The sequence below is a fragment of the Stegostoma tigrinum genome, chromosome 3 (genome assembly GCF_030684315.1).
Source record: "Stegostoma tigrinum isolate sSteTig4 chromosome 3, sSteTig4.hap1, whole genome shotgun sequence".
Lineage (NCBI taxonomy): Eukaryota > Metazoa > Chordata > Chondrichthyes > Orectolobiformes > Stegostomatidae > Stegostoma > Stegostoma tigrinum.
Window position 1 is genome coordinate 116,014,426 of NC_081356.1, and position 20,384 is coordinate 116,034,809.

General features: G+C 42.6%; 1 protein-coding gene across 7 annotated transcripts in view; it reads right to left on the reverse strand.

Annotated features, from left to right (window-relative positions):
* Positions 1–20,384, reverse strand: part of tenm3 (teneurin transmembrane protein 3) — a 3,293,451-nt gene that overhangs the window by 392,979 nt on the left and 2,880,088 nt on the right. For 2 of the 7 annotated variants that reach the window (XM_048526873.2, XM_048526871.2), the window contains exon 1: positions 5,094–5,325. The exons of the other annotated variants lie outside the window; for them this stretch is intronic. In XM_048526873.2, coding sequence (XP_048382830.1) covers positions 5,094–5,133 — 40 coding nt within the window. In that variant the 5' untranslated portion in view covers positions 5,134–5,325. Of the gene's footprint in view, positions 1–5,093; positions 5,326–20,384 lie in introns of those variants that run through there. 7 annotated transcript variants of the gene reach the window in all.

Genomic DNA, 20,384 nt, shown 5'->3' on the forward strand with positions numbered 1-20,384 from the left:
GTTCTGGTCACACCATCAGAAAGATGTGAACGCACTGGAGAGGGTGCAGAGGAGATTCATCAAGGTGCTTGAGTTAAAAAGTCTCAATTATGAGACTGGATAGGCTGAGTTTGTTTTTCTTGGAACTCTGGAGGCTGAGCAAGGGGATCTGACTGAGGTATACAAAATTATGAGAGGGATAGACCAAGTAGATTGTAACAATCTCTTCCCCGTGCAGACATGTCGGAGGCCAGAGGACGTAGGTTTAAGGTGAGGAGCAAGAGATTTAGAGGAGATATGAGAATGAATTTTTTGACCTAGAGGTTGATAGATATATAGAACGTGTTGCATGAGATGATGGTCGATGCACATACTGGCACAACATTGAAAAAGTATCTGTGAAAATACTTACAATGCCGGGGCATAGTAAGCAATGGGCCAAATGCAGGCAAATGGGATTAGTGTAGTTTGGCGTTTGTTGCTTGGCATAGACAGGATGGGCCGAAGGGACTGTTTCTGTGCTCTATGACTCCACGAATACTAGTGCAAGTTGGCAATATTTCAACGATTTTAATCATGCAAATTGTCATTATAGCTTACAGACAGATCAGCCATTCCAAAACCAAGTGAATCAGAATTTGAATACATTTTATCTCAACTTTCAGTTGTTCCAAAAGTAACCAAAATGGGTCTAATCAGACAATTCCAAATCAGTAACAGATGCTACAGCACACAGCCCCAATACTTTTTTTTGCTTTGGCTACATCAGCAGCATTATCAGGGAAAGAACAACTCAGAGCACATTGGTAAGTAATTCTCTTCTTTTTTTCACTCTGAAGGCTTGCAGACCAGATGTGAAACAGTCAATGCAGATTGAGAAACTTCCCCAGCCTCAACATTCCCAACACAGTCCATCTTCTGGCTACAGGGATTCAGGGGAAATGTTAAAGGCTGTCGAGTACGCTGTAAAACACTTGCAGTACCCTGAGGACTAACAACATAAAACAGATCGCATTGCACTGCAATACCTACTTGCAACTTGAGACATGAATAGGCATGTTCACATGCTCTCTATAGCTGCAGCTCAAAGCTCTGAGGTAGTATTATAATAGTTACATTTATTCCTGTTACATCACATGCAGGGTTTCAACATTCTGTGGATTAATGCATGCTGTTAATATGAATCTAAGACACATTCTTTAAGATCTAGTTTTACCCTCAGGTTTCTCACCTCCCCTGAGGGTGTTGACTCCCTCATTGGGTACAACTCCATGGGTTGCAGTCACCACTTGCGACTTTGACACTTGTCTTGCGGAGTGTCGGAAGGCTATATGTGACTGTGGAGAGAGCACCACCTGCTCAGTGAGATGCTCTCAGTGATAATGGGAACTGCAGATGCTGGAGAATTCAAGACAACAAAATGTGAGGCTGGATGAACACAGCAGGCCAAGCAGCATCTCAGGAGCACAAAAAAGCTCTCTGACGAAGGGTCTAGGCCCGAAACGTCAGCTTTTGTGCTCCTGAGATGCTGCTGGGCCTGCTGTGTTCATCCAGCCTCACATTTTGTTGTCAGTGAGATGCTCTCCTTGCCTGGTGTTCCTGTATTTCTCCTCTAAAAGTTACTCCATAGGGATTAAGCCCAGACCCAGAGGTTACTGTGGGCAGTTACATTATCATGATTTTACTTGCGCACAGGTCAACAGCAAAGGATCGTAGAGAATTACAACATGTTAACAGGTTGTTTGGCCCAACCAGTCCATGCTGGTATTAACCTTCATGTGAGCAGTAGCCTTATTTCCACATGACTGAATGAGTTCCTATAGGACCACTACCACCACTTCATTTGATCTGTTCTTAAAAATCTTTGCTTCAATCTGAACTTCAGTTTTGACTTCCACACCCTCAGAATTACAATTCCTCTCCTGCTCTTTGTCCTAAATCTCTTACATATTTAACTGTTTGTCTGTGTCCCTTCTTTCCAGACTGCTGTCTATTTTTATTTACTCTATCCTCCATCCCCACATAATTAAAATATGCATAACCATTGTTCTTATGGACATATCTCCAATTTGATTTTATCTTCCTACTGGACAGAGGAGTGATTCATATTCATACACCATAGAAACTGGCCCTTCGGCCCACCCTGTCTGAGCTGAACAACAAACGCCAAACTACACTAATCCCATTTGCCTGCATTTGGCCCATTGCTTACTATGCCCCGGCATTGTAAGTATTTTCACAGATACTTTTTCAATGTTGTGCCAGTATGTGCATCGACCATCATCTCATGCAACACGTTCTATATATCTATCAACCTCTGGGTCAAAAAATTCATTCTCATATCTCCTCTAAATCTCTTGCTCCTCATCTTAAACCTACGTCCTCTGGCCTCCGACATGTCTGCATGGGGAAGAGATTGTTACAATCTACTTGGTCTATCCCTCTCATAATTTTGTATACCTCAGTCAGATCCCCTCGCTCAGCCTCCAGAGTTCCAGGAAAAACAAACTCAGCCTATCCAGTCTCATAATTGAGACTTTTTAACTCAAGCACCTTGATGAATCTCCTCTGCACCCTCTCCAGTGCGTTCACATCTTTCTGATGGTGTGACCAGAACAGCACGCAGTATTCCATCTGTGGCCTAACCTATTCTGTGTCTGCAGTGGATCTCATCTTTCATAGGTGACCACTGTCTGTGGTAGTGGAGAAACTAAATGCATAAAAAGATACAACAGATGTGGATCTATACAGCACCTTTCCAACCATAGGATGTCTCAAACTACTTTGCAACCAGCAGAACACATCTTGGAAATGTAACCTCTGTTGTATTGTTCAAAATAAAGTAGGTGATTTACACCCATCAAGTCCCTACAAACGACAATTGGAATATAATGGTCAGGTTGTCCATTCTTATGATATTGTTTGAGGGATTAATATTGGCCTAGATACTGAGGATAACTCCCTTGGCCTTCCTCAAAATATTGGACGTTTCTGTCCCCTCAGGTGAAAGTAAAAGGCTTTCCAGAGACTCAATTCCTATATTCTCTGTTGGGCTTTTCATGCTTTTTTATTTAAGGGGTTTTCGAAGTCAGTTAAGTTCTGCCATTCAAGGCTTTTGTCAATGCCATGATGGGCATGTCCAGAGGTCTGCAAACATTTGAAGCAGTCTGATGAGTATCAAGTTACTTCTAAATGGGTAAAACTCATTGCATATGAGCATCTATACCATGATACAACCAACTGGCTCGATGCTGTAACTGTACCTTCCAAGTGACAACGTAGGATGAGCATTCTGCACACTTCACAACAACATCACGAGTCTTCAGTTGCACTGTGAAAAGCTGCAGTCACCTATTTCGCTGTTTCTGATCAGCGTGTTGTGATTTCAGGGTGTCGGGAGCCCGGACTGGACATACACAGCTGTGAAATTCATTAGATGGTACAAAATTTGGGACGTGGAATGAAAATAAGCTCCTAAAATGCCTTAATTAACTGCAGCCGGTCAGCACATACCTGAGGTAAACAACTGAGACTGGTGTACAAAAGGTCAAGCCTGTCTGATGGACAACTACTGTCTTGATCATGCTTTAAATACAAAGCTGCTTTGTTTTCCAGGCCAGTGGCCCCAATACCCTCTTTTCCACTTACGCCTGTCCCTCTCCTTCTGCCCCATCCAATTATTAAAAATTTGTTCACAGGACATGGGCGTCACTGGCTGGGTCACAGTGTATTACCTGACTCTAATTGCTCTTGATAAGATATCAATGAGCCATTTTCTATTCTATTCTATTCTACCTTCTATATGAATAATCTGGATATCAAAATATTGTGGTTACAATTCAGTAACCGTCCATCAACACCTTTTCAACAGTATCACTGTGAACGATATACGTAACCCTCTGATTATGTGATACCAGACAAAATCCAGCTAATGTATTCATACATTCTGTTCAAATTGAGAGAAAGGATTTGACAAACCTTGTTTACAAGAACATATGGTAAACTGCACCAGTGTAGAATGTCACTTGCAAACAAACTGATATCAATCTATCAAGGATAGCAGGATTATTTTCTCTGTCCAAAATGTCGTTGCAATATATTTACTTCAACATCCTCACATACACTCACATTTTTAAGTGTAGGTTAATGAACAATTAAGGCATACGTATATAAGGCACACAAACTTTTAAACACTTCCCTGAAGTAGAGTACAAGTTATTTCACAGAAGATAATTACGTCCAGTTTGGATCAGGATGGTGAGAACTCACTATAACCTTGTCACTCAGCTGGACAGGATCAAATTACTGACCTGACCCACGTGCTAGCAAGCCAAGCACTTAGCCAAATTCAAATCTTTATTATTTTGCAGACAGCTCTCACAAATTCAGAATTCCTGTGTGGAAAAAAACGACCAACTAACTGCACCATTTCCCCAGTGTTTGGTTCCAGTTGTACAGTGCAGAGGTCTGCAGCTGCTATTGTCTACACAGTGTTAACAAGCAAAATGAGAAAAAAAATACCTCTTCCCAAAGTCACTCTCATCATCCCCAGAGATAGTCCTTCCCCTTGACTAAAAAAAAATTCAATGCTACTTCAGTAGTAATAGGGTAATAATGGAATGAAAATTCAGTGACTAGAATGAAAACATACATCAATGTGAAATCTTCACCAGAAATTACATTTGTGCCTATTATTATTTTCATCAAATAGAGACTCAGGGTGTGGTTTTTTTTACTGTTCCCACAGTTGCTTGACTATGAATAATCTGACATGAAGAATGAGAAGGCACTACTAGTACAGGTACGATTTCAAGTCTAATTATAGTCTGTAATAAAATGACAGAATGTAAAATGTGCAGAGGCCAGGGCCATGAATACACAATTCTTTTACATGACAAGGTAAAAGCACCGTCACTTCATCACCTCAAGAATGGATAAAAAGAGATAACATTTAAGGCTGGGTATCTGGTAACCTGACATCACATCAAACATCCAGCAACACTTTTCTGCAAGCTACAACACACAACCCAGAGCTTCTTTCGATTCCGGAAAATCATAACTCCCGAGCAGGCACAATCTGCCCCTGCTCTGATAGGATTCTTTTCTATAATTACCTGAGAATTTACTGGCTGGGGTTTTAGCTCCTGAAATCATGCTTCTGATGCCAAGAAGCACGGGAGCAGAAATTCATTGTGTTGCGAGATGACTCGTGCACTGTCTCCTGTTCAAAATCTCTCTGTCTGGAGATCCTTAAGAGAGAGCACTCCCATAATTTGCTTCTGCCGCTTAAAAGTAAGATGCAGGGAAGAACAGCAAGGCTGAAGAATGGCCAAGTCGACTGGCAGGCAGAAGTCCTCTGCTACCAAGAGGTTTTTCCACTGCAGCATTATCGGGGCTGAAGCACGTGATCGCAGCTTCTGTGTGAGAAGCTATTAACTTTCAAGTTTTTCTTTCAGTATAAAACTGTTAGGAAAAGAGAGAGAGAGAGCCTGACAGAAACAAACTGCAGATATCCCCATCGATTCTGCCAGTGCAGTTGCCAGATGTTTCAGATTCGGGGTTATAACTTCTTCCGACACTTCCATCACACCGACCCGAGCAGCAACAAAACTGTCAATTCAGCTGCTTTATTCAGAGATGGAACCCTGCTGTGCTATCAGGAGACCTCGCAAATAATTAACACCGCCTTTAGCCTGCACTAACCGAGCCACAATGGCACACCAGTACTTCTTCATTTAAATTTACACAGACGATTTTCCCTCCTTCCATTCTTTCCTCTTTTCTCCTTAAGATCAGAGGCACTAACAGAATCTGATATTGAAGTCCCAAAGCACTGACGTCTATCTTCTGAGAAATATTAACTTTGGTCTAATTTCTCAAGCGGCCGAGTGGTGCTTCTTTCAATATAAATATCAGATGCTTCAAGCGCTTCTTAAAATTCCATCAATTGTACAAATAAACTTTACACATTTTTTTTCACTATGCCTCATAGAGGATATCACGAGCTTTTAATTTAACCCTGTCAGTGACAAAATCTTTTAACTTCCTAAAGACACGCAATGAGATGGTCATTTTGGCTTTGTGTGACACTGTAACTAATTCAAGACAACAGAAATAAACATCCAGAGAGATGTAAAAGCTGCCATTTCACCATCATCCTTTTTTTAAAAACAGTATGGCGTAACATCAAAATGAGTCTCACACAGGTTTAACGTGAATCATTCTCGATGAGCTATGAAAACTAGGAAGGGATCATTAAAAACCCAGCACTTATGAAAATACCATAAAAGGATAATCTGGAGAAGAATTTTCACGCCATCACCTCAGAGCCACGTCTGCTTTTTGAATTTAATTTTCATTTCACCTGACCTGCTCGAGCTAAAAGCTGACAAATTGCAAAGGGACGAGCAGGCCTAACTTGTAGGGGCTCTGGTGAAAAGGCAGAGTAAAATATTCGTGAATACAGTGTGGAGCTGGAGCAACACAGCAGGTCAGGCAGCATCAGGGGAGGAAAGACTCTCCTGCACCTCTGATACTGCCTGAGCTGCTGTGTTCCTCCAGCTCCACACTCTATTGACTCTGATTCCAGCATCTGCAGTTCTTGCTATCTCTTAAAGTAAAAAAAATCACCTCAGAATTATGGAATTGTCCAATGCATGAGCTGGTTTTCAGCGCATTGAATCTGTACCAACATGTTCAAAGACCAACACCCCTGCACTTTATCCATAACCTTGCAATTTCATCTCCTGCAAATATTTATCTGATTTACTTTTAAATGCTGCAATTGAATCTAAGTAACTGCAATAATAGGCAATGCATTTCAAATCCTAATCCTGAATCATGTAAGAAAGCCAAACTCGTCCATGCTGACCAGGTTTCTGAAACTGAACTAGTCCCAGGTGCCTATATTTGGCCCAGATCCTTCCAAGCCTTTCCTATTCATGTACCTGTCCAAATATCTTTTAAATGGTGTTAATTGTGCCCACTCCTACCACTTCCTCTGGCAGCTCATTCCATACACAAACCATCCTGTGCATGAAAAAGTTGCCCCTCAGGTCCTTTTAAATCATTCCCCTCTCAAATTAAACTGATGCTGTCTAGTTTTAGATTCCACTACCCTTGGAAAATGGCCTTGGCTAATCACTTTATCTTTGTCCCTTATGATTTTATAAACCTGTAACAGGTCACTCATCATCATCCGATGCTCCAGGGAAAAGAGTCCCATCCTATCCAGCCTCTCCTTGTAGCTCAAACCTTCTCATGTTATGAGACTTACTGGCTTCAGTAAGCTTGTTATGAAGGCCAGGATATCATATGCTTTATCAACTGCTCTATTTCTCTGAATTGCCTTCAAAGATCAGAGTGTAAACACCTGCAAGTCTCTCTCACCTTGCACCCCCACTTAGAGTCCAACACTTAGTTTGAGTTGTTTTTCCACCTTCTTTCTACCAAATTGTATCACCTCACAATTTACTGCGTTAGATTTAATCTGCCATGTGGCCATGTTTCTGAAAAATCTTGATCATTGACCTGTTTTTATGGCTCAACACAGAAATTAAGGCAGTATTATCACTCTTGAGAATAGGAAAAGCTTCTCTGAGTAACAGTTAAATGATACAATGTGAGTCATGGCTTAGTGGTAAATGCTATTCTCAACATCAAACTGCAGTACTCTGGGCTCCAGTCCTACTCCATGCCTTGAGCACTCCATTGATCTAAACTGAATCTACACAGATATCCTAACGGATTGCTGCACTGCTGGTGTTAGTCCTTCAAAAGAGAAATTAAACCGAGGCCCTTTTTGTCCTCTGGGCTGGATGTAAAATATGCCAGGCATTACTTGAAGTAAAACAGGGCCTCTGCTGTCCAGGCCAACAGTGCTCACCCAGCCAACGTCAATAAAACAGATTGCCTGGCTATTTATTTCACTGATGACATTGGCAAGTACAAACTGGCTCCTGAATTTAACTAAGGTATAACTCTTTAAAATAATTTAAGACTGTAAAGTATATTTGAGTGTTGAGGTTGTGAAAGTTGCCATGTAATTTTAAGTTCTTTCTCTCACACACACATATTAGTTGCTATTGGTTTTGGAATGGTATAATCATACAAATTCATACGAAATGTGATAGTCAACTTTGCTAAGTTTTAGAAGTATTAAGGTTAGTACTGATGAAGATGTAAAGATAGAGGCAGGGAAATGGAATAATGTGTTCGGAGTTCTGAGCTCTCATTCAGGACACGTGATGTTAACTTATTTCTGGAAAATGAGATGAAGGAAGCCCATTGAGATGTGCAGAATAAATGATTCTGAAAAAATTAAATGTTTTGGGACAAAGGAGGATTTAGTGAAAAATGTGGCTAAAGTAACAAGACAAATTGCGGTTTAATGTAGTGTTTGTGTAACTATTGTATTTTTCTTTCTTTCTCCACCCAAAGGCAGTTACACCCTGCAATGTCACAGATTGAATGTGTCCTGAAACCAACCCAGCTGGAATGCGTATGAAACTTCATGCTGTTGGCACCAATCCAATCCACACTTTCCCTCCAGTCAAATAAGCCAAAGTACTCTATCATCTTCACCACCCCCAACATCCCGAAGAACTCCAAGTTGTGCGGTCATGTACATTTTGTTGCACAGAGCTATGAAAGGTGATGGGAGAGCCACCTACTTCCTTTCCAGCACATCACTGACCAGGAATTTCTACTGCCTGCCAATGCCATATGTTGGAATGATTTCAAGGTTGATATTCAACCTTATTGGCTGTGTTATGGATAAGCCTTTGTCAGTCATGAAGTGCTGGAGTGGGACTCGAACATGGAGCCACTACCTCAAAAGCAGAATGCTCTCACTGAGCTGTAAACCCTCCTATTGTGCACAGATTTCCCTTTCCTGCAACGGTGAGCTTGATGGTTTCACTCCTTTGTTCTTGCCAAACTATTGGTGCATGTAGGAACAGAAATAACTATTTGTCTTTGATTGAAATTTCTGAGACGCATTAATGGTGATTGCTGGTACATGTCTTCTTATCACAGCTGACCTAAGTGGTTGTCTGACACAGCTGGAGGACAGAGTCAATGTGGAGTTACGGTTTGAGGAAATGAAGTGAAAAAAGAGCTCCCACGTGAAAACGAAGAGTTCAATGTTCCCAAGCCACATAATCAAGGAAAGGCTGGAAATGGAACCATTGTCACTCAAAGCCACGAGAATGTTGAGTATTTTATACAGAAACAGACACAATCACAATAAATCAAGGGCATCAAATGTTGTACTTAAAGAAGAAAAACATTAAAGGATTTAAGAAATGAGCAGAGACTTAGAATTGAAATTAAATTGCTCAGATGGGGAACTTGTACCAATGTAATCATGAATGGCTGAACAACCTCTGACTCTGTACAAAGTTCCATGATTCTAGCATTAGTGACCATTTCTGAACTGCAAGACAGTTTCATTTAAAAGCCAGGACATATTGCTTGTGAGTCAGAGGTTCTATAACCACTAGATTACAGCCACTTATCAATTTTTCATATCACAGGAGTACTGAAACATCAATGCAGCATCTCAGTGACAATACCCTCAAGCCAAAAACAAAGCTGCTGGAAAAGATCAGCAGGTCTGGCAGCATCCGTGAAGGAAAAAAAACAGAGTTAATGTTTCGGGTCTGTGACCGTTCCTCTGAAACTTCTCCTTCACAGATGCTGCCAGACCTGCTGAGCTTTTCCAGCAGCTTTGTTTTTGTTCCTGATTTACAGCATTGGCAGTTCTTTTGGTTTTTACTCAAGGCAAATACTGATTCGACACAGATAATTTTATACCATTGGCTTTGTCTCTGAGTAAGATCTGCTGGCAGTGACTGCATCTCGTGTGAACTGTGTTGTAAAACAGGCACTTTGGCTGATATTTTATGCATTTATTTGGAATCAAATATGTGCTACTGTTCGACACGGGCAACAATGCACTATATCAATAAAAGCCCAGCAACAAGGGATGCATGAAACTAGGCCCAATATTATGGCAGCGTACTGGTCAGAGCAGTGCCAATGGGCACATCTTTTAGTACCTTCCACAAGTCAAAGAATAGGAAGGTTTGTGAGTAAATCTATTGAATGTAATCCATCAATACGGTCAAAATGTATTAAAATATCCTCAGAAGCTATATAAAGTTACAGATTAATATTTCAATTGTTAAGAATGAATGTCACAGAGTGCAAAGCTTATTCCAAAATTGGATGATTTCAAATATGTAATAATTTTCAACTCTTCTTTCTGATGACAGATTGAGATTTTTTTAAAAAGTCAAGGACCTTCCCATTTTTGGGTGGGCAGATTTTTGAGTAATTATTCAATGCTTAGAGCATTTGCCCTGTTATTTATTTAAACATCAGACAAATGCATTGTTGAATGATACTAAACTCTCCTCCTCACAGTTCAGCATGCAAATGAAATTTAACGTGCTGCAGAGAACCTTTGAGATTTATTGTTGAAGACGCAATTGGACTCATCTTGTCAAATGCCAAAGCTGTCAATAACGAAGACCTTGCTGTGCTTTCTCTTCCTGGTCTATTTTCATATTCTACTTCAATGGTATACCTAATTTTCCCTTAAAAGAGGCAACAGTCTCAGCCTCTTTTATAGCTAACAAGAAAAGCATTCCATTTTTATTAATCTTCAATTGATGACAACTGGAGGAAATGCTTTCTCCATTCAATCTATCAAAACCATTCATCATTTATTTAAAAAAAACTCTTAAATCCAAGCGATACCACCAAGGCCTGACATTTGATCCATCATCTGAGTTGAGTTAGCTGATCCAGCCCAGGTGGCAGAAGTGGTTTACAATTTGCTTCGCCAACCTTGGATTCAGGAACGTGAAAAACAAATAATGATCTCTTCAGCCCCTAATGGGTTATCAATAAACTGGTTGGGAAAAATGTGTGTACGCGTGTTCCAAGCATATCCGAAGATGACAGGATATACCTTCACTACAATCCTCCCAAGTCGGCTAACCTTGTCAAAAGATCACGCATGACGAATAGCTGCTCAGCATGGTAAGGGAGCACTATTATTACGTGTGGAATTATAACCCCAATGAGAGTCAGTGGCCTTGGTTTTCCAGATGTAATCCTGACAGAAAGCTATTCATTTTAATGGCTTACTGTCGGAATTACAATCGGAAATCCTATGCCAGCATCTTTGTGCAAGAGGGCAGAAAATTTTGGGGGCTGGGGAATGAAGTAGCAAATATGAAAAAAAGGTTGCCTGGAAGTCAAGTACTCGAACATAAAACCCAGCTCTTAATAAGCAGCTCAAATAATTCCATTACACATTTATAATGAAGTGTTTATTTTAAAAGTCTTGTACTCTAACTCTGCAGATCATTAACTGAAGATGGATACAATAAAAGAGCACTGACTGACGCCAAGCAAGAGAGAGTCTCGGGCTGGGCAGATCCTGCCCCCCTCCCCCAGGGGACATTCTGGAGGAGTGCCCAAAAGCTTTACACTCACTTAGAGAAACAGGATCCCCTCAGCAGCACTGACAAGAACACAGACCGCACTGGTTCAACTTAACAACAGCGAATCCCCAATCCCAAACACTGCAACACTCAGGCATACACACAGCAATGTTTAACACACTCAGGATGCCTTTCTGTCAATTTATAAAATTCAGAGTAAACAAAGGCTGGCAGCACATTCCCAGACAGACGGAAAGATCGATTACATGGTCTGCATAACACTTTGATTCCCGATTATTTTTTAAGGTGATGGTGGGGGAAGGATTTTATTCACAATGTTTCTTTTTGGGTTCAAAATCATTTTCAACCCAACTGTGAGCAGTGATGGTATCACTTGGAGAACATATTATTGCACACAGCAGTCAGGAAGGCATATATTTAAGTGGCCGAAACCACTGAGGTTAGTCTCGCGCCTTTTCAGTCAGACTCAGTGACTCCTCCGAGCTGATTGTCCATAGACAGCTCTTTTGGATACAAATGTAACATAGAGAACAACATTTATTTAAGAGTGAGCTTTGTGGCAGCTCTGTGAGGCTGATAACAAAGCTATTACCTGAAGCCTGCAAAAGGCTCGGTGGTAGAACTCTTATTCATTGAAGAAAACCGTGTTGATACATCTCAGCTGCTACACTCGGTCAGTACTGAGGGAGTGCCTCGCTGCCTGATGTGCCACCTGGTTACCTGGTCAGTGGCATGCTGCTGTAAGTGGGATCTTCCCAAGCAGCGTTAATTTTTTTTTCAATCTTTCAGCCACGGTTCCTATACCAGAGCAACGACTACGCTCCAAAAAAGCATTTCACTTGCTGTAAAGGGTTTTGGGACAGCCCGACTCCATAAAAGGTGCTACATGAATGCAAATTCTTTCTTCCCACCATGCTGCTTTTCTGCAGAACTGCCTGTTATGTGTTTGGAGGGTGGCAGTAGCAGGGGTGTGAGAAAGAGGTCGACAGGTAGAGGGATAGAGGGAGCTAGAGAGTGTGAAAGAGATTTGGAGACACAGCAGGACAGGTAGATAGAGACACATGATGAGACAGAGAGTGAGACAGAGGAAACAGATAGATGTAAGCACACAAATAGATAGATTGCAAGGTAGACTGGCTTCACTTGATGAAGGGGCTGCGTTCTGAAATCTTGTGATTTCATAAAATCTACTGGACTATAACCTGGCGATGTGTGACTTCTCACTTTGTCCACCGCAGTTCAACACCGGGACCTCCGCATCACAGTGAGGACAGATAGATAGACAGAACATAGCAACATAGAGAAATAGATAGACAGAAAAATACGACCACAACAAAAGAATGCAGAGAGTCAGAACAGGAAATGAATGGAATAGGATTGTGCTAGGTGAGGAAGAAAAGTCACAAAGGTGTGCAACCTGATGGTGGTTGGGGACAGGGGGCAGAAAGAGACAATAAATGCCTGTTGAGTCAACAGTGAATTGCTGCAGCCTAACAGCACACATCGCAGTAAAATCAGAACTTGTGACAAGAATGAAAAATCAATACTATCGGGGAAATGAAATCACGTAGTTGATAAGCATGCATCTGAACGCTGCAGTTAGTATCTACCCTGAAGCATACTCTTAGCAACATGTACTCGGAAGCTTTAAGCCTCAGTGCGGCAGCAAATGGAGCCATAACAATGAGTGGGCAGACTCCAGTATGGGCTGGACTGACAGAGTTCTGCTTCGTAAAGAAATGTTACTACCAGATTTTCAACACACACACACGAAAGTAACTTTAACTCCATCGTGAAAATGCAAGGGTTATAAGACCTATTACAAAAAGAATAGAAGTACACACACAAGGGTGGCCTCTGATATGTTGGGAGGGCAGGAGAGATTTACACACGGTCTTTCCCTTTTCGCCTTCCTCCTGTCTTTCACTCGCTCAAAGCCTATTACATTTCTACCTTCCTTCAGTTTGGAAGAAAGGTCCCTGACCTGAAACATTAACTCCATTTCTCTCTCCACAGACCAACTGAGCATTTCCAGCATTCTCTGTTATTTCAGCCATTTCAGTCAGATTAACTGGCTCTCCAAGCACCACTCAGCGAAGAGTTTAGAAGCAGTTTGCACACAGAAACAAGTGAGTTCTGAGATAACAAGGTGTAGAGCTGGATGAACACAGCAGGCCAAGCAGTATCAGAGGAGCAGGAAAGCTGAGATTTCAGGCCTAGACTCTTCTTCAGAAATGGGGGAGGGGGAGGGGGGAGGCGGATAGAAGATGGACAGAGAAGATAGGTGGAGAGGAGACAGACTGGTCAAAGAGGTGGGGATGGAGCCAGTAAACGTGACTGTAGGTGGGGCGGTAGGGAGGGGATAGGTCAGTCCGGGGAGGACGGACAGGTAGAGGGGGTGGGATGAGGTTAGTAGGTAGGAGGTGGGGGTGGGGCTTGAGGTGGGAGGAGGGGATAGGTGGGAGGAAGGACAGATTAGGGAGGCGGGGACGAGCTGGGCTGGTTTCGGGATGCGGTGGGGGAAGGGAGATTTTTGAGCGCTGCTGCGATTCTTCCACAGCCATCGTCCTCGAATGAGCACTGCACTGAGGATGGTATTGCTGTGCAATCATGCTCTTGACCTGTGGTACATTTACGAACTGAAACAGCAGGGGAGTAGATCACTTCAGCACGTTGCAAATGACTTCAAATGGGCAGCACTGTCAGAAATGCTTATTTTTGAGGGTAAAACAATGACAACTGAAGCTCAAATGTCCACAGTCAGACTTTTGGGCATGCAACTCCTAGAGACTAGAAATGAACATTAACAATATTGGTGTTGCCAGCAAACGTATAAGGGGTTATGCCTAAGTTAAGGCAGCAGGCAGAGACCTCAGTTCGAAAACCATTAAAACATCCATGTGCCCTGCAGATACCAGTTCTGAAGCAATATGGCAAAAACATGGAGAATGGGAAGAATACAAATCAATGCAGCTACAACGAGGGAAGTAACAGAAAGAAAGCTGGGTTAACATGTGGTTAACAGAGATGGACCTTGGACAGAATGACAAACATGTTCCTTGCATGAATTCCAACTTTGTCCTTTGGAAAAACCAAAGGGCTGAGGATACAGGAAATCAGAAACAGAAACAGAAATTGCTGCCCAAACTCAGCAAGTCCGGCAGCATCTATGGAGACAGAAATGAGTATATATTTCAGGTCCAGTGACCCTTCTTCAGAAGTCAGTTCTGATGCTGCCAGACCTGCTGAGCTTTTCCACCAATTTCTATTCTCGTCAGTGGGACACGATCTGGAAGGTCAGTCAGGATGTTGTTGAATGGCAGAGCAGACTCGAGGAGCAGTCAGGCTGAACATTGACCACCAGTGCTCCTTGGGTTTAATATTTACTGCTGTTTCTGAAAGTGTGCAGTGGGCATCGCTTCACACCCAAACAGCAGCCCCAGGAAATAAAGGCTTCAAAATGCGATCCTAACCTGGACAGGGTTACAATTGCTTGGTCATGTTACAGCTACGGTAACTACTTGAAGCAATCACTAGCCACAACAATCAACCTTAACACCTATTGAAAAGATTACTGCTTCCTTTCAGATGATCAGATCTTAGCACAGGCACCTCATATAGAAAAATCTATGGCCTGATAATCTGTGGAAACCACACACGTTTCCTTCCTTATCATCATCTCTAGGCCTTGCAGTTATCTACGATACCTTAGTCATCCAGTAGATGAGAGGCAATAGAATTATTTTTGCTGACAGACACTTTTGCTATTTTCACCGTCATTTTGGAAAATACAGATTGATGCTCATCTTACGGACTGGCATTTAATGCTTCTTTGCAAACCAGGACTGCTTTTAGGACTACTTCTCTTTTAAGATGTATCTGGACAGGTACATGGATGGGCAGGGAGCAAAGGGATACAGACCCTCAGAAAATAGGTGACAGGTTTAGGCAGAGGATCTGGTTTGGAAGGCCAAAGGGCCTGTTCCTGTGCTGTAATTTTCTTTGTTCTTTGTTCTACTTTTCCAATCTGCTCTCTGCCCCTCCTCAGATCCATGCCCTGAATGCACACTTAACTATGGTTTGGAACCAATCCATTCAGAGCTCAGGGTGGCACAAAGCATGATGCTGAGCCACTCTTATCAGAAAGCTCCCAGGTCAGCCCGCGCCCAAGCTCTGAGATGAACTACAAACTGCCATTTGCAATGGGCACCAGCAGAAGGGTACAAGAGGGCTTCAGTTAGTTTCAGCTTTCTCTGAGCTATGAAAAAGGAAAATGGTTAATGGTCCAGAGTCTCGTCATTATCCAGTGCCCTCATGCCTGTGTTTGCATGTTTGTGCCCAGACACATGGGTAAAGCATGTGTGCCAGGTCCAGACTATACGATTGGGCTTTTTGTAGTCCAAGGGGTCACCATTACCCAAGTGTGAAAGTTCACGCACGCCTGGATGAGGTTACACAGTGGAAGACAGTCACCCACCGACTGGGCTTGCAATAAAATAAGCTGCTTTCTCAGGGGAGAGGAGTGGAAATTTGAAGCAGATGGCAGGACAATCACTGTAAAAGCAAGGCAGCAACTAGCCCAGTCTTCATGAGATATGGAGGAGATGAGCAAGCGAGAGAAGTAAACAGACAAACACAGCAACTAAATGAGCTCGCTGTTAAAGTTCCTCATCAGCCACAACACCCCTCGCCTCACTTCAACCTCGGAATATTCTCACCACTCACATGCAGGAAACAGAAAAGGCATTTTCTGTCTTGCTAAGTATTTGCCATGCTTTCAGATGGGGCCTAAAAACTCCCTCTCCTGGTGTCAGGACATCTCGTCAGCTTTTGATTAATGACAATTAGGCTGAAGTTAGCCGAAGAAAGCTGTGAGGAAGACAGCAATCAGTAACGTTTGACAGACCCTCTCCTGTGATAAAGAAGAGAACTCTGAGGCCATCACAGAGTAACCAAATGGCTTTTCCCACCCAAAACAAGGTCACAGACTCTACTTGTGATGATTTGCGCTCAACAGGAACGATGCTTTTAAATGCTTTCCCAGCATCAGACTTCAACCTTATCATTAATCCAAATGGTCTTGTTTAAATAAGCCTGCCTTTTTGTTTATCCACAAACAAAGGGTGCTGTAATTATTATTATTATTTCAAGACACGTTTCCTTCACTCAGACACAACCCCCTCATTCCACATCAGCACAGCTCTCTCTCAACAAAAATAAACTGGTTTTTAAGACATCAGCAGGTCTTGTTTCTGGTTGGGTGGTGAATTAGGATGATAGTCGGGAGAGAGAGAGCGACTTGTGATGTAACTGCTAAAAGAATGCAGAGAGTCAGAACAGAAAATGAATGGAATATCATTTGTGTGCCAAAACAAAAGCCTAAAGATTGACTGGACATGAGAATAAGAAGGTTGCTCATTTGAAGTTTTCAAGCAATGGAATCATTGAATTCAAATTTTAAAAAGTGCTGTTCCAGTACTTGGTTTAAATCGCAGGGTGACACAGGGCTTGGTGGTGAGCACTGCTGCCTCACATCACCAGGGACCAGCATTCAATTCCACCCTCGGGTGACTGTCTGTGTGGAGTTTGCACGTTCTCCCCATGTCTGTGTGGGTTTCCTCCATGTGTTCTGATCTCTTCCCACAATCCAAAGATGTGCAGGCAAGGTGGGTCAGCCAGGCTAAATTGCCTGTCGTGTTCAGGGATGTGTGGGTTATAGAGGGATGGGTCTGGGTGGGATTCTCTGAGGCGGGGTGTGGACTTATGGGGACAAAGGGACTGTTTTCACACTGTAAAGATGCTATAATTTAAACTCATCCATGGGGAAGGGACTCTGCGTTAATTTCAGTTATGCTCCACGGTTCTGAAGGAGCAGGGATCAGAATTCCTGGCTAGGAATGTGAAGCTCGGTTCTACCAGAAAAGAACTGTGAAGGGATGGACAATCTGGCTATGATTGCCACTGCTCAGAAAATCCTGCCTTTGAATCAGATATTCTCCATAAGTTGACTTGTCTCTGGCTTGAAACATTAATTATGCTTCTTCAATCCCTGATGTTGCTGGACCTGCTGAGTGTTTCGAGCACTTTTAGTCCAGAATGCCAGCATCTGCAACATTTTACATTGAGTTTGTTTACAAAGGTGTGGCTTAAGGGTTCAGTGTTAAATGGGGCACCAGCCTTTCTTACTCTTGGCGAGCAATGCAATGGCTCAGTGGTTAGCATTGCTACCTCACAGCACCAGGGATTTGGGTTTGATTCCTCCCTAAGGTGACTGTGCAAATTCCACACTGACATTCTTCCCATGTCTGTGTGGGTCACCTCTGGATGCTCTGGTTTCCTCCCACAGTCTAAAGACGTACTGGCTAGGTGGGTTGGCCATGGGTCATGCTGTGTTATGGGTAGAGAGGTGGGATGCTGTTTGGAGGGTCAGTGTAGATTTGATGGGCTGAATGGCCTACTTCCACATTGTAGAGATTTTTTGATCCTTCAAATTCTGATGTGGGGCTTTTCTGGCCTTGAGAGGGAAGGTGGCAACTCTAGCAACAGTGGGGCACACCCTAAGTACACAGACGAAAGTGTCCACTGAGATTTTACACTCAAGTCTCTCGAGTAGGACTTGAGCACAGAGCCTTCTGAATCAGAGGCAAGTGTGAATCCAACTGAGGCATGGCTGACACCAGGTGAAGTAGGCCCAAAGAGTCATCCTAGAAACATGAATCTCTTTTTCTCGGGGTAATATTTATTGTAATTATCATTTGTAACCCACTGCACAGAGACCACATTCAGAGAAGCATCACAGGCTGCCCTTTGCTGTTCCTACTTGCTGTTCTTTTCTGTGACAATCAATTTCTGATGACCGTTTCCCGAACAGAGCATGTTTTTCTTTAAATGTGCACTTCTGATGCTAGTGTGGCTATTTTCTGCAGCAGTGAAGAGTTGGATTGATGCTGGGAAATGAGCCTTCTAGGGACCTGCCTAGGTAGGTTACAAGCCACTTTAAAATAAGAGTGAAAAAAAAACCTGATCAGCGTTGCAAGTGACTGAATTTGTATCTGCTGCCTGTCCACTGCTATGCTGAAACCAGGTCACACGTCAGAAACCCGGACTGTGTGGGAAATCGCTGAGCCGATCAGTGAGCAATAAAGCAGCCGGGCCTCAATTCAGTATCTAGTCCAAGAAATGGCATCTCCAACAGTGCAGCACTCCCTCCACATGAGTCACCTTAATCTTTCACTTCAGTCCAGGAGCGCAGCTTGTACTCACAACTCTCTGACACAAAAGGAAGACAGCTATCAACTGAGCCAAGGCTAACACTAAGTGACAAATCTTTCGAAAGCACGCAAATCTCAAACTGCAGATACTAACAGATCTCAGTTTTTCTGACTCAGGATTAATGCATAAATGAGGCAATGGTGCTATGAATGATGCAGGTTGGAAAACTTGGAGATATAGAGGGATTTGGGTGTCCTGGTGTACTGAGCCACAATAATTTGGCTAGCAGGACAGCAACTGATTAGAAAGGCAAGAGGAATCTTGTTCACTGCAAGCAGAATAGAATAAAGAAGTAGGAATGCTTCGCACCAGTTGTACAAGTTATTGGTATGTCTGCATCTGTAGGTGTGTACATAGTCTTTGTCTCCTTATTTAAAAACAGAAAGAAACACATTAGAAGCAGCTCAGAGAATATTTACTCAGCCAATGCCTGGGATGGGAAGAGGGATCTTATGAGGAATGGTTGGACAGGCTGGTCCTGTATGCACTGGTGCTTAAAAGAACGAGGTATGGTCTTAACAAAATATTGACATCCCAATGGCACTTCACTGAGTGAATACTGAAAAGATGGTTCCCCTTGTGGGGAGGATTAGAACACACCGTTTAAAACTAAGAAGTCTGCCGTTTAAAGTATAAATGAGGAGAAATGTCATCTATCAAAGGGTTAGGAGTCTGTCAAACTCTCTTCTCAGTGGGCAGGGGAGGAAGGGCTATTACATATTTTTAAGGCAGAGGTGGGTGGATTCTTGACTAGCAGCATATATTGTTGAAGGTAGGAGACTGTTGAAGCCTCAATTAGATCCTACCTTATTAAACAGCAGAGCTGAATGGTCTTCTCTGCTCCTAATTCATTATTCATGAGTATCTAAAGCTGTAGTGCCATAGCTAAGGGAGGTCAGAGGGTAGGTGCGTTTATTTTTTATACAGACAAATGCCATCTATTTACCTGGTTAGAAATTACTCCCTCTTTGTGAACATGAGAACAGAGTCCCATGATAATGTTGACTTATTCATTCCACAGTTGGAAACCAGGAGTCATTTTGAAATGTAGGGAGATAGTGCAAGGACCATTGCCTGTGCTACATCATCAATCCTCCCTGGCATCTCCACACAAACTCAAAAAGAAAATAGCTTCGCTTGGAGTCTCATGCCCCGACAGATATGCTGATGTCTGCCTAATGAAGAATGACCCTGATCTGAATAATTCATCAGGAGTCAGGAAATGCACAAATATTGCGACTGATGTTTGTGAGAATTACTGAAGTCTAAGTCCAAGCTGTCAGGTTGCCTTTCTTCAGACGGAGTGAAGAAACAAACTGCTAACCACTGGATAATCATAGTAATGATTTGAGACAGTGACCCTAATAGAGTACACTTCCACATGTGTTGCCAAACCTCTGGTACCTTATCCAGTGATGACCTATAGCAATGTCTTTAGGTGATGGATGTAAGCAGATTATGTACGAAGTCTAGTGTTCCCCAAACATGCAGAAACAGCTACTATCCTGAAAGCTTTCTCTTCAGAACTTTCAGCCTGCCTTTTGTAATTTCTACCCGCACTTTAGTCCCGCAGTGGACTCAGGTTCCCAAACTGGGAGGTAGACGAAGCCATTCAGTGTGCTGAAAAATCAGGTAACTCATCCCAGGTGTGAACTG